The 13,467-nt window shown below is 34.6% G+C and overlaps 1 protein-coding gene across 1 annotated transcript in view; it reads left to right on the plus strand.

Moving 5' to 3' along the window:
* Positions 1-11,943, plus strand: part of LOC113771300 (protein ENHANCED DOWNY MILDEW 2-like) — a 15,987-nt gene extending 4,044 nt beyond the window's left edge. The window contains exons 6-13 of the mRNA XM_027315897.1: positions 237-627; positions 4,727-4,777; positions 6,597-6,638; positions 7,619-7,729; positions 10,663-10,734; positions 10,820-10,938; positions 11,052-11,115; positions 11,232-11,943. Coding sequence (XP_027171698.1) covers positions 237-627; positions 4,727-4,777; positions 6,597-6,638; positions 7,619-7,729; positions 10,663-10,734; positions 10,820-10,938; positions 11,052-11,115; positions 11,232-11,657 — 1,276 coding nt within the window. The 3' untranslated portion in view covers positions 11,658-11,943. The remainder of the gene's footprint in view (positions 1-236; positions 628-4,726; positions 4,778-6,596; positions 6,639-7,618; positions 7,730-10,662; positions 10,735-10,819; positions 10,939-11,051; positions 11,116-11,231) is intronic.
* Positions 11,944-13,467: the final 1,524 nt, after the last annotated feature.

A 13,467-nucleotide genomic window follows, 5' to 3' on the forward strand; every position in this document is an offset into this window, starting at 1 on the left:
AAGATATGTGTAAATATTAGGAAAGATATGATTATAGTATCATGTATTAATTAGGTATCATATAATTATAGTATCATGTATTAATTAGGTATCATATGATTAAAGTATCATATATTAATTAGGTAGTTACACTTGTGTATATATATATGTATATTGTGTAGTCCAAAGGAAGGAAGAAAAGTATTTTTTCTCCCCCTTTTTCTTAGTTTTCATGGTATCAGAGCCCTACCATCAAGGTTAGGGTCTCTGTCCGCTGCCGGAAAATTCAGTAGTCATCATTCGGTTCATCTGGTTCTGTATAGGACACATCTGTGTTCTATTCTTCACTCTTGTTTTAAAGAGTTCAGATCTGTCCTTTTTTGTTTTTATTCTGTTAATTCTGAACCCATGGCAGAAACGAAATCTGTCGTTACGTCTGATGTGGTTCCTGTGATGTCTAAGATCACGGACCACAAACTCAACAATTCTAACTATCTTGATTGGAGCAAAACGGTTCGTCTTTATCTGCGAAGCATTGATAAAGACAATCATCTGACTGATGATCCTCCAAAAGATGGTTCAAGACAGACATGGCTAAGGGAAGATGCTAGATTGTTCCTACAAATACGGAATTCTATTGACAGTGAGGTAATTAGCTTAATTAATCACTGTGAATTTGTTAAGGAGTTAATGGAGTATTTAGAATTTTTGTATTCTGGTAAAGGGAATATTTCTCGCATATATGAGGTGTGTCAAGCCTTTTATCGTGCAGAGAAACAAGATAAGTCCATCACGACTTATTTTATGGATTTTAAGAAAACTTATGAGGAGCTTAATCTGTTATTACCGTTTAGTTCTGATGTAAAAGTTCAGCAAACTCAACGGGAACAGATGGCAATTATGAGTTTTTTGGCTGGTCTTTCACCTGAATTTGAAGCTGCTAAATCTCAATACTTTACCTACCTGCACTACATTTACTTTCAGCTTTATTTTTCTTGCCAGATAAGCTTATCTAGAACTCTCTGTGTGTGTGTAGTGTTTTTCTTTTTCTTATTTTTTATCCTCATATTCTCGACATTACATCTCTGTTGTGAAGTGGGCTTAAATGTCCTGTGATTTTAGCTCTTCTTTAAGCTAAAAGCTGTTATAAATATAAGGTGTTCTCAACTGGAAAAAAGCTGATTCTGAATCCCAGCCAGTACAGTGCGCATGAGAGAGCTTTTGACTTTTTCAAAACATTTCAAACAAGTAAATATTATAATTTTGTCCAACAAGTTTTGAAGGACGAGAAGCTGTGAAGAAAAATCCCTTTGTTGGAGAACAATCATTCTCAAGTCCATTAGTTGACATCTTCTAGTTAAGAGTTTTCCTTTGAGAATCTTTTGGTGTCTCAAAATAGACGAACTCATCAGGTAGCAGCTTCAAAGTGATATTGCATGCAATATTTTGGATTTTGCTGCAATTTGTCCTTGATCTCTCAAACCAGCTTTTACCGGGAAATTTCAACAACTTGACCATTAAAAAAGAGCCCACCAGACTCAGGAATCAAGTAAAATACCTTCTGTTTTTTCCCTCTCTCTTAATTGGCTTAAATCCTTTTGTTCTAGGATCATTGCATCTCTCTCCTTCAGAGAACATGGTGGTCAAACTTTAAGTTCTAGTGCCAATATTCATGCAGCAGGTTATGCATGTTGAGAGTGGCATTTGAATTCAATAATTGCAAGAACAAGAAGTAGAGGAGCAGGAAACAAGGAATTCTAGTTCTACTTATGATTCACTAGCAGTAGCCTGGTAGCAAGAAAGGATATCTGAGAATATAGTTACTCAAATCTGCAAAAGGTTAATACTACGAAATCATTGTAGAATAAATATCTCATGCCCTGTTGCTGAAGATGGCATACTATAGATTTCTTGGCAATAGATTAAACTACCTAAGCAAGACTACTTATGGTTCGATGCATTATAGTTAACTTCAGTTAGATTTATAGAGTTTAGACCCAATCCACATTGGAATAATGTTTCAATATCCTGCAATCAATGTAGCCTCAGTCAAATCATCAAAGGTCCATTTTTACATGTACCAATTCACACACAAGACCTGCGGAAATTTTAATTGCAAGTCCTGATGGTTCAAAGTTCACAATTTCAATATTAACCTAATGTCAATTCTATTTATTCTTCCACTTAATGACTTAAGTTCATAATGAGTTTGTTTGGATAGGAGTTTATTTGGATGATTTATTTGAGATAATTACTGTAGCACTTTTTGTGATGTGATGTATGTGAGATAAAAAAGGTGATTGGGAAGATAAAAAGGTGGTTGAAATTTGTGAAGCAAATTATTTTATCTGAAATCAAGTTAGTCCAAACAAACCCAATGACTTAAGTTCACCACTCTTAAGTTTTACCAAGTAGTTGATATGATCTTTAGAACACTCGTATGTAGTACTTGTGAAGTATCTTTTACATTCTTTAGTTATTTTGCCTTCATAATGCAGTTACCCATATGCCAACCTATTGGGTTTAAGCAAAATTTTCCTTGTACCATGAATGTGATCCCATATGGTCAGGAAATGACGTACAATGGGCCAATTGTTGCCACTGACCCTGTTGGAGCCTTTTACATAGATAATATGAGACCCCTGAATGTTTATGTGTAGCTTGCACCCACTGCCTAATCCTCAAGACTAAATTTGGGAGTTGGAGATTTGAGAAGAAAAGAAAAGAAAGCGAGAGAAAGTTACAATTTCAACTGCTTGGGAGTTTCTTAAAGAGAAACAAACTGATTTGGGAGGATCTGTAGTGGTGGTACAATTAGTAAGAATTTTCTGTCAAAATTGGGAAGAGAAGGGGAGAGAGTTGCTGGAAACTAATAAATCTTTTTAAAATCGTGATTTTATACTTAAATTGGATGTGATACAAATTTTTATTTGACTTGTATATCTAATACCATTCCACTTCTTTCCTTGACTCTCAAACAATATTAGAATTTCGCCCTTGTTTTCTCTCATAATTTAAGGTTTCTATTCTCTTCTCCTCTCTCCTAAACTCCCAAACTAGGCCTAACTATGATTATATATAGACACGAAATTTTTTGCAGCAATTCATTTTAAATCTTTGCCTTTTCCATATAGCCTCATTTACCTCATTTACATTGTATAAGTGTTCCTACTGTTGACTTTAAATACTTGATCCAACATAGCATTTCAATAAAGTTTTATCTTCCAGAGGAAAACTCAGTTCTTAGTTGCCACACAATATAGTATTCTTATTTGGGCTTGACAGCTTGGGATCCTTTATTTCTTAACTTAAGATTTGTCCTTTCCAAGAAGAGGGGTGGGGAGAAGGAAGGCAAGAAGAGAGAAAACTACTAGGACATTAAAATATTGTACTACTACAACATATTAGTTTAGCACCCAGTGGAAAGACCTTGTGGCTATGCCACTGTTCACAACTGAAAGACTTATCAATTTGACTTTCCTTTGTCCTAATGCATTTTTTGTATGGAAATAGGAACTAAACATTTTACTCTAGGAACAAGGCTATAGTTCTTGAAAAACCATTATGATCATCATCTGCAACTTTAGCATCTTCCAATTTGCTGTATGCAGAGTTTGAAGGGGGAAATTTCTTATTTGGCCATTATTAACATCAGAGCAATTTATTGATATTTAGATTCATACTTAGTATCCATTAGTTTTTGGGAATTGTAAGTGCTTTATTGAAAACATTATGATTTACCAAGATAATTGCAAGTAGTTTTGGTCAGGAAAACTACCATCATGTTTGCCCCTCTTGACCTATTCTCAAACATTTGTTCACGTGCTGACAAGTTGATTTGGAACATTATCAGGTGAACCATTGGGAACATTAACAGTGTCAAAGCTTTTATTCAGGCATTTCATAAGCCATTGATGGAACACAATATGCAAAGAGTCCATTAGCCAATGACTGCAGCTTCAATTCTGCACAATTAGGTTGCTTGAGTTCACAGACTACACTGACAAATGAGTCATCTCAGAAGGACTCCTTGGCTCTTAATCCATTTTAAGGCCGTGATTCTGCTTTTTTGTTTGCTCTACATAATTGATAAGATATTGCCGAGAGAGAACCAAAAGAAACTTACAAATGTCCTTATTGAGGGCCAGGTGGAAAAAAATTATGTGTCAGGCTTCATATTGCCGTCCTTCAAAAAATTTCCTTGTGCCCCTGGATGGTGTAATTTTATCCTACACGTGGGATAACACGTTCTAGTGGGACTAGTCATCCCTTGTGAGAGATTCCATCAGAAAAGGGATAATACTGGATTAATCAAGCCGTCGATTGTTGCCTGCAAAGTAAACAAACAGTAACAGAAAGTTGAGCTGAAGACGGCACTTTTTTATTGCTGAAAACAATTAAGTGAAAATCATAGAGCAAAGGGTTGAGAACATTTGAGTGCTTATGTTGGAACTTATATGCTTTTGTTCATGTTTTATGGGTAAATATATGAGATTGAGATGGTAAATAATTTCACTTGCCAGTCATAATTTTCCAGTTGTAGAAGTCACACTGTTATTTTCAAATTTTGGTATACTCAACTACATACCATTCAGGTTGAGTGACATGTTTGAGTGATGCTATACTCCTATAAGATTATGAGAAACTCTTCAATATTCCTTCATGATTTGTAATTTCTTGCATAGTTTCACAGCTATTTGACTAAGAGGTAAAAACACTAAATGCATGTTTTGTTCAAATTATGCAGCGCTACACTTCATTTGGTCGTCACTTCACCAAAGTGGATAAGCTGAAGGAGGCAAGATATATTGTCCCTTTGTATTAGGACATCTTTGTTGCTTACTCTTGAAATGCAATGACAATTAGGACGCCTTTCTAACTCTGACTTGAGGCTTTTGAACTTCTTTCCTGAATGACAAGTGGATAGGACATAGAAAAATTAATCAGATGCATGTCTTAGAATTGTGATGTGTGAGAGAAGATTGTTTTATTTGTCTGATTATTGCATGTACTCGTTCATATTCTGTACTTGTAATCAGAAACTTCACACTTATGAAAACTATGAAAATGAGAAGAAAGTATAAGTTTACTAGCCAAATTTAGAAATTAAAAAGGCCTCAATGTTGTTGGAGTAAAATGTTTGGGCTTTATTATAGTAGTTCTCTTCTTAACTTAGAATATTTTGAAAGACCAAACACACTGATGAGGTTTGGTCATATTATAAGTTAGACCCTGAAGTTTAGGTAAATCAAATTTATCTCTTAGAAAATAGTTAGAATAGAATTCTCATGGCTGTACTGTTTAATCTCATTTGACATGAAATTGTCAAAACTTGTTGGAAAGTAATCATATTCTCAATTGATTAAGAGAAGGAAGTAATTATGAGATGAAAAGCCAAAAAATTGTAGGAGAAAAAGTCTATCCCCTTCCCCACCAAGCTTCCTCATGTGCCACACATTGCACAGCTTCATTCATCTTTCCCTACCTCAATCTTGTTTCCTTTCCCTACCCCAGGATGTGCCATATATCTCTCTCCAACTCCCCACCTCCGCTTTTTCTTCCCTTCTACTCCTTGTTCTCCTTGATATACACAGCCATGAAAGCTGGCGCACAGAAACACATGATGCACATTCAAAAGATACATTATACATACACCACATCCCCAGAATGTGAAAAAAAAGGAAACAAGAAACAAAAGAAATAGAAAAGAGATGAACAGCAATGGACGCAGACCATGTATGAATAATTAATATGATATACAGGCAGAGAACTTTATTGTCCTTGTCTTTTGTGTTGTACGTTTGTACTGTTAGGTAGTTTGCCTTGGAGTGATGATTGTAGGTACTGGTAGGTCTTGTCAAAGTGATGGCTTTAGTAATTATGGTGGATCTATTTAGATGTGGAATTTGAAATATTGGTGGAAGGAAAAGGTACTTGGGATACTTAAATGTTATGTGAAGAGCAATAATGTCCTTTAAAGTACTGTATGGGCATTTCAGGGAGATTTATTTAAGCATGTTGTTATTGTCGAAATTCGTACTTGACTAATGTGGACTTAAAATTTTAGGCCTTTAACTGCTTTGGCTGTGTCATTCCAAAAGGCCTGTTAGTAGAGAAAGGGAGGCCTGTTAGTTACCTCCCTTTCTCTGCACAGCATGATGTGCTTCTATCCTATCATGTTTTGACTTGGATGTTGCGTTCTAATTGCTGTAAGCAATGCTTACTTTATTGGATTTCATACTGTTGATTGTTAAGGTTCAGCATAATTAATACTTTTTCCAGATGTTTCATTTACAGCAGCCAAGCTTTTTGGACCTTCTATTATTTGAGATCTTAACTAGAGACCTACGTGTATAATTCATCTTTCTGGAAAAGGAAAACAAAAGCCGCAGTATGATTGTTTATGTGTTTGTGCATACATGAAAGTACTCCACATTTTTTGCATCTTCGTTTGTTTTTGCATTTTAATATTTTCTTACAATTAGCAGTATAATGAACCATTCTTGCTCCCATCAACTTATCAATTTTCTGTTTTTATGGAATAGTTAGCTATATGTGCTCTTTGCTTTTGTTTGAACATAAATACCTGCTGATAAAATGCTCAATTTCTTTTCCAGGTAGTTGACAGGCTCCGGTGGTACGTTGAAGATGGTGATACAGTAAGATCAAACTGATCTCATATTTATCATCTACTTTGATTTTGTGTATATAGTGGGCAGAACTGTAGGTAGTGCAGAAATGATTTTACTCTACATGAAAGAATTAGGTAGTGCAGAAATGATTATGTTGTTCCGCATGGCCAAAGTTCTCTGTTTCAGCAATTTTGTCTTTGGTGTAGACTTAATCCTCTGGTTTTATTAAACATAACCTATATCCTAGGCACCATTACTATATAGAACATGCTAAGTTTGATTGCTTTTAGCATTTGCACTATGGAATGATTGCATTGGAAACAAGAAGCAAAATGTGCATTTTCATGGTCTTCTTAAATGTTGTTTATCTGGGTGATGTATGAAGCATAAATCTGTAGATATCCATTTCTGTGGAAACATGCCAAAGTCATCTACCATAAAATGTTTAAGAAACTATTGAACTTTTGCCACTCTGGATATCATTTCACCATTGTAGCTAGGCTGCACATTCCTAATCCTCGTGTTGTTTCGATGTGCTTGGCACTCTTCAAGTTTTAAATTTCTGACCATTTACTGAAATTCGCTACATATCCGCACAATACATGAAGTAATATGAACAAGTTTACTTCCTGAATATTATGGGTTAGGAGCAAGATAGTGCAACTGTAGTGTAGATTTGTCTGACTGATGGAAGAATTCAGGATGAAAATGGAAGTTTTCAACTATGTGCTTTCTGGTTTTATGAAACATGTACTTTCTTGAGTTAAATAGTATAGTGAGTTAGATGGTATGTAAAACAGGAAGAACTTATTTTGGCTGTCATGGTTTTCTTTGAAATGACTGGTTTAATCTTCATTGAGATTGCCTTGACAATCTGCAATTGGAGAGATTGTCTTGTTAAATTATTAAACTGCTGGGGGAGTCTTTTGTATCCTTGGCATCTGTAGTATTATGGCTGTTCATGTTCTTTTGATTTCATATCTGATTAAATTAACGCCGTTGAGCAGATAGTCGACTTCTGTTGTGGCTCAAATGATTTCAGTTGTTTAATGAAAGAAGCTCTGGACAAATTGGGCAGGAAGTGCTCCTTCAAAAACTATGATATTATACAACCCAAGGTGCAGTTTTCATCATATGTTCTTGGCATTGCTTTCTGAGAAATGTAGCTTGAGGCACTTTTTGCTCACACAATCTAGATGCAAATTCTCGATTTTGCTTCGCATAATGACAGCTTGCCTTAGTTGAAGACTAAGGACCTTTGAATTATGTTCGTGACTGCATCTAGTTTTATTCCTTGTGTTGTTCTGTGTCAAAAACCAAACAAATCTTTATCTATGTTAATTTGATTTTACCATTTGCTTTTGATGTGAGTTAATAAGTAAACTCTCTACCATAAGTATCTTTATTTAGCTTAATCATTATGAGAATAGCTTATTGTGCATTTAATGCTTCATTGATGTCAACCTGCCACGTATTCTAACCCTGTTTATCATGGTTTGCAAAATAAAAACAGTTCAAAATCTTCTGCCGAACATTTTCCGAACATTTTCTAAGAGATCTAAAGGAAAATAGCCTCTGGGTAAGTATAATAACCACTGAGTATGGTACAGAAAGTAGGAAATCATAGAAGGTGTAATAGATATTCTTCTGAACCTCGTTTAAAAGAAAATAAAACTAGTTATGACATGAAACAGAAATGAACACAAAAGCTTGCAACTTCTCATAGGCCAAGAGAACTGGGCCATCTAAAGGTAGTAGTGATCTTGGTGGCCCAAGTTCAAAGTACATACAGGTTCAAAATTGCCTTTCCAAGTTAGATTAATGATTTTTAGCTTTAGCTTCTACTAGCTTGGTCCAGCATTTGTTTAGGATTTTAAAAGATCAAATTATTTCAGACCAAGCAATGTTCAGTAATGGGGGATCTTTGCATATCCATACAGGATAATCTATTACTGCAGTAAGTGCTGCTTAGAGATATATTTGAGCAAGTAGATTTTGCAAAGAAAGTTAGGGTAGACAAACCTGATCTTAGCAAAAAGCCATGGTTGAGCTGTTGTTGATTGGCTTGAAATATTTGAAGAATACTTTCAGGTATGACTTCCAACAGATCGGGTGAAACTAGTTGATATATTAAAAGTTGAGCATTGAAGTTCTGAAAGAAGGTTTAGGGAAAAAGGTGAATGACTTGTGTCTTTGGGAGAAACAGAAAGATGCATCTTATTGAAAGTTTTTTTTTCAATTTTTTTTCCAAGACAGTTTAAGGTTTATTTGTCTTAGCAGTTAAAATCCCGTGGTTCTTTTTACTCTAGTCCTTGTTCTTGCCACTGTCAAACTTAGAGTTTCCTCGACTGACAAACCCCTGTATTATGATTCATGATTCTTGGTGAAGGATGCTTGTGATCAGTTTATGCTCTAAACCAGGTAATCACTTCTGAATATGTGCTTGATGGGTAGTTATATGTGATACAAATAGGAGTCACAATGTTGATCTGACAATCTGTCAGATCTGTTACAATCGTCCAAGATTCAATGCATTAGAGATGCAGTTCATTGCTCTTTGGTGTAAAGTAGGTTCAGAGGGATTCAAAAGGTATCCTTTCCATGGGTCGAACAATCACAGACGATTAACACTTCTTTCAATAAACAAGTCAATTGCTTAAGATGGTGGGTTTTGAATAAGAATGCTTTGTTTATTTTATAAAGGTCAGTGCTAGTGAGGCATGTCTCCTATCGACCAATGTCATTGCTGGGTTTGCTCTTTTTTCTTCGTGCTGCTTGGAAAGCAATATAAATATTTTCTGGAAGGTATTGAATAGAACAAGGTTGTCGGGCAAAATACCAATATTCCTGTGCAAGCTGCTTTTAATTCCATGGTAAGTTTGTGTAAACTTTAAAAAAGAAAAGGAAATAAACAAAACTCTGCTTTTCTTTATTTTCCCACACACCGAATATGCTTACAAGGTACGCATTTATAGGACAACCCTATCACAGTTCTGCCACAAGTTAAGGTAATAGAACCATGATTTTAGGGATTACGTAACCAACTCATATCCTATCTTTTATTTTAGTTAATCTATTCAAACTTGATTGATCATAAGCAATAAAATCCCATAATCATGGGAGATAATATCTTCGACAGTTTGGATTGTTGCTTCATGTGTCTTGTACATTAGGTTAGATCTGACATATACATCTCCGTTTTTTGTTCAAAGACAGGCGTTAGAATCCATGCTGAGGATAAAATCTTTAATTGAAGAAGAATCAGTAGCCAGGATTAGCTTTTGCTTTGTTTTTCTAGTGAGGGATCTTCTTATTTTATGTGCTGTTATAATTTATTGTTCTCCTATGGGATGATACTTATCTTTCCGTTGTTTTTTTTTTATATATATTGTATCTTGTAATATTGAGATAGGAAAAAGGAAGTGCTGAAAGGGAAAGTTTCTTTTGCTTAGGTTTAGGCATTGAAAAGAAATCATCTTCCATAACTTTAGAAAATGTGGATGGGACATAAGGCTTGTTTCACCGCAAAGACTAACTTGGTTAACCTGAGTATCATTAATTTTCTCCTTCAGTGCAGCTAGAGCTTTAATATTTGGGGAAAAGAGGTAATGCATGCATCTTCATATAACAACCCTTCCTTTTTCCCTAAGTTTACTGCAAACCTAACAAGAAACTACTGGGGACATGCATTGTCAATTTGCTTCTTAGGCAGACATTAGAAAAAAGTATATTACTGGAAATTCATGATATTCGCATCTCTCCTGCAGTCTTTCTAAGGTAGTAGCAACTTAAAGTGAAGAAGCATGTCCTGGCCCAATTGTTTTACGTTCAATGGTGGATCATTTTTAAGTATATACAAGGCCGTAGCTGAAAGTAATAAACCTAAAACTGTTTAGGCTATCAGTTCATGATCATGTTCAAGGTCATTGCTAATGTTTTGGTTTTCATCCCACATCTTTTGATCTGATAAAGATTGCGTTTATTGCCACTCATGAGCAATGATTTTTAATGTTGAGTTTTCTCCTTTTAATGTTTTACTACTGTTCTTCAGAATGCTTTCAGTTTTGAGAAAAGGAATTGGATGAGTATTTGTCAAGATGAATTACCTGCTGGATCAAATCTTGTAAGTTGCGAAATAGGTGGCTTTCTGTGACTTTGTCTATGTTGTAGTGTTATATTTGAAGATCCTCACTATTCATCGTGAACAGATCATGGGGCTGAATCCTCCTTTTGGCGTCCATGCATCTCTGGCTAATACGTTCATTTCAAAAGCTCTGACATTCAGTCCAAAGCTCATGATTCTCATTGTTCCTAAAGAAACTAAAAGGTAAAATTTGTACTTAAAGAAGCTATAAGATAAACTTTGTACTTCAGAAATTCCAGAAAGTATGATTTACCTGCTCATTATTATTGTTATTATTTTCCTTCTGGCAACTACAGACTTGACAGGGGAAAGTTGCCATATGATTTGATTTGGGAAGATGACGAATTACTTTCTGGGAAGGTAAGAAAATTAGCAATTAGCATCTTCTCGCTCTCCCCTTCACTGCCTGCCAACCCCCACATAGTGATCTAATTTGAGGATGAAGTAAATCACTTACTCAAATAATTTTTTATCAGTCCTTTTATCTGCCTGGGTCAGTGGATGTGCTTGCTCAGCAAATCGAGCAGTGGAACGCGCAGACACCACCATTATATTTATGGAGTCGCCCTGATTGGACTGTCAAGCACAAAGCAATAGCTCGAGAGCATGGCCATATTAGCATGGAACTAGATGTTGACCGTATCAGGGAAATCAATGTTGAACCTTCTGTTTCCAATTATCTAATGGAAGATAAGCATGACTGGTACCATGATTTTTCTAGTGTCATGAAAGGCTACAGTGACATTACCAGTATGCTGGATGATTTGCCTGATGAATTTGATGGTACTCAACCTGATCAGCTCAGGGACACTCGTGCTGAGATGCAGTTTGATCGCCAGCTGAAGAACAGACGTCCTGATGCTGAAGATCATAGTGTCGACATGGATTGGGAAATTGTGTAGGCTCTGTTAAAACTCCTCGCCATGATTAGACAAATGGGTGTTCCAAGTGCCGTTTTCTGCTGTGTCCGCGAAAGTTCAAAAGCAAAGTTAACAATTACTCAATTCTACTGTCTCCGACTTGAATGAGCTTCAAAGCCTGTTAAAGTGTTGACAACTTCTATTTGCCCTGGAATGTTCGGTAACTTACTACCAAAATTGTACGACTTAAAAAGTATAATCCATTACCTTGGGTAAACTGTTCATACTGTTCATCTACGATGAATTATCTTGCGTTACTGAATGTGTTTTTTTTTGCTGTATTCTAGTTTCTTTTCTTTTTGAACTTGTGACAAACAGTTTATGTGCAACCTGAGCGTCATGAACTAAAAGCAGGAACCCAAAATTCAGCAATCAGTACTAAAGAAAGAATATATTTTTTGTTCGTACCGTTAGTCTCGTGCGTCATCTTCTCTTAAAGTTTTGTGAGGTCACCCTTTGCCTGTGGAGGGCCCTGATATTGTCGCTTTTTTGTTTCTTTTTTTTTGTGATTATTAATGTATAATACATTTTAGTTAGGAGCGTGGTAATTTTTTTTATGGTCTGTTTTTTTATTTTTAAATTGATTTTATTTTAGTGAGAATACGATTTTATAAGGTTAATGATGCATCTATTTTAGCAATTTGAGATTACACTATAGCAATCCAATAAATTATTACTTTGTTGGATTAATGGTTGTAGAGCGATAAACATGTCGTGTTGTGTCACTTCTGTATCATTTTTTTGTTCATATCAAAGTATATATAAACTCATAAATTACACATTTAAATTTTATGTCATGTTTTTATCTAACCTGTTTGTTTGGTAATGTGTCAGTGTCGTGTCTTAACTCGTTTTGGAATATTTAATTTTGGATTAACATTTTATATAGTGACAATATAATAATTTTTTTACACTAGTAGTTATGAATTAACTTTTTAAGTGAAAATTACTAATGAAACATGATATTTCGAGAACGTAAAGCATAAGCATATAAAAAGGAAACAACGTGGATTAACAAGTAATAGTCCAAAGCAATAAAATATTAAAATATTATAAAATAACAATCATTTGTAAGCCAACAATCATAGAGCAATTGACAAAAAAAAAAAAATCATAGAGCAAACTAATCTTCATCAGCCAAGAGAATGTAAATTGGTGAATGTCCCAATCTGCCAAGAGAATGTAAATTGATGAATAAAGTATCATACCATGACTGGTTAGTACCCAAGCTTTATCCTTTAGCTAGCAAGTTAATTTTGAGTCTTTTGAATTTTGACTTTGAAGCGCCTTTTTTATTTTTTTTAAAAGAGATTTTGGCACCAATACTCTCTTATTACTTATTAGCCTTTAGGAGGCAAATAATATTTATCATGAAAAAAGAAACAAAAAAGAGAGAAGTAAACTATTTTTAGTCTTGACATTAAATTGGTAGGAATCCAAAAGAAATTTGGTAATTAAATATAAGACTGAATATATATATATATATATATATATATTTTTTAATTTGTGAAGCTAACACAAAAGAAATTTTTTGTTAAGTAAAATATGCTGTCAAGCTTCCAGAATCATTATTCTAATGATAATGCAGCTCATAACAAAAGTTCAAAACATTGTTGAAAACTATCAGGCTTGCTTTCTTTTATTTTAAGATAACCTTCTAGTGATAACACCAAAAAAAATCCAAAATAGTTCATGATCAATAATATTCAAATCAATACAAAAACAACAAAATAACATAGGCAACAATATTTAATTAGTCTAATTGTCGTTGCAACAAATATTCATTTAGACA

This window comes from Coffea eugenioides, chromosome 5, assembly GCF_003713205.1.
Source record: "Coffea eugenioides isolate CCC68of chromosome 5, Ceug_1.0, whole genome shotgun sequence".
Lineage (NCBI taxonomy): Eukaryota > Viridiplantae > Streptophyta > Magnoliopsida > Gentianales > Rubiaceae > Coffea > Coffea eugenioides.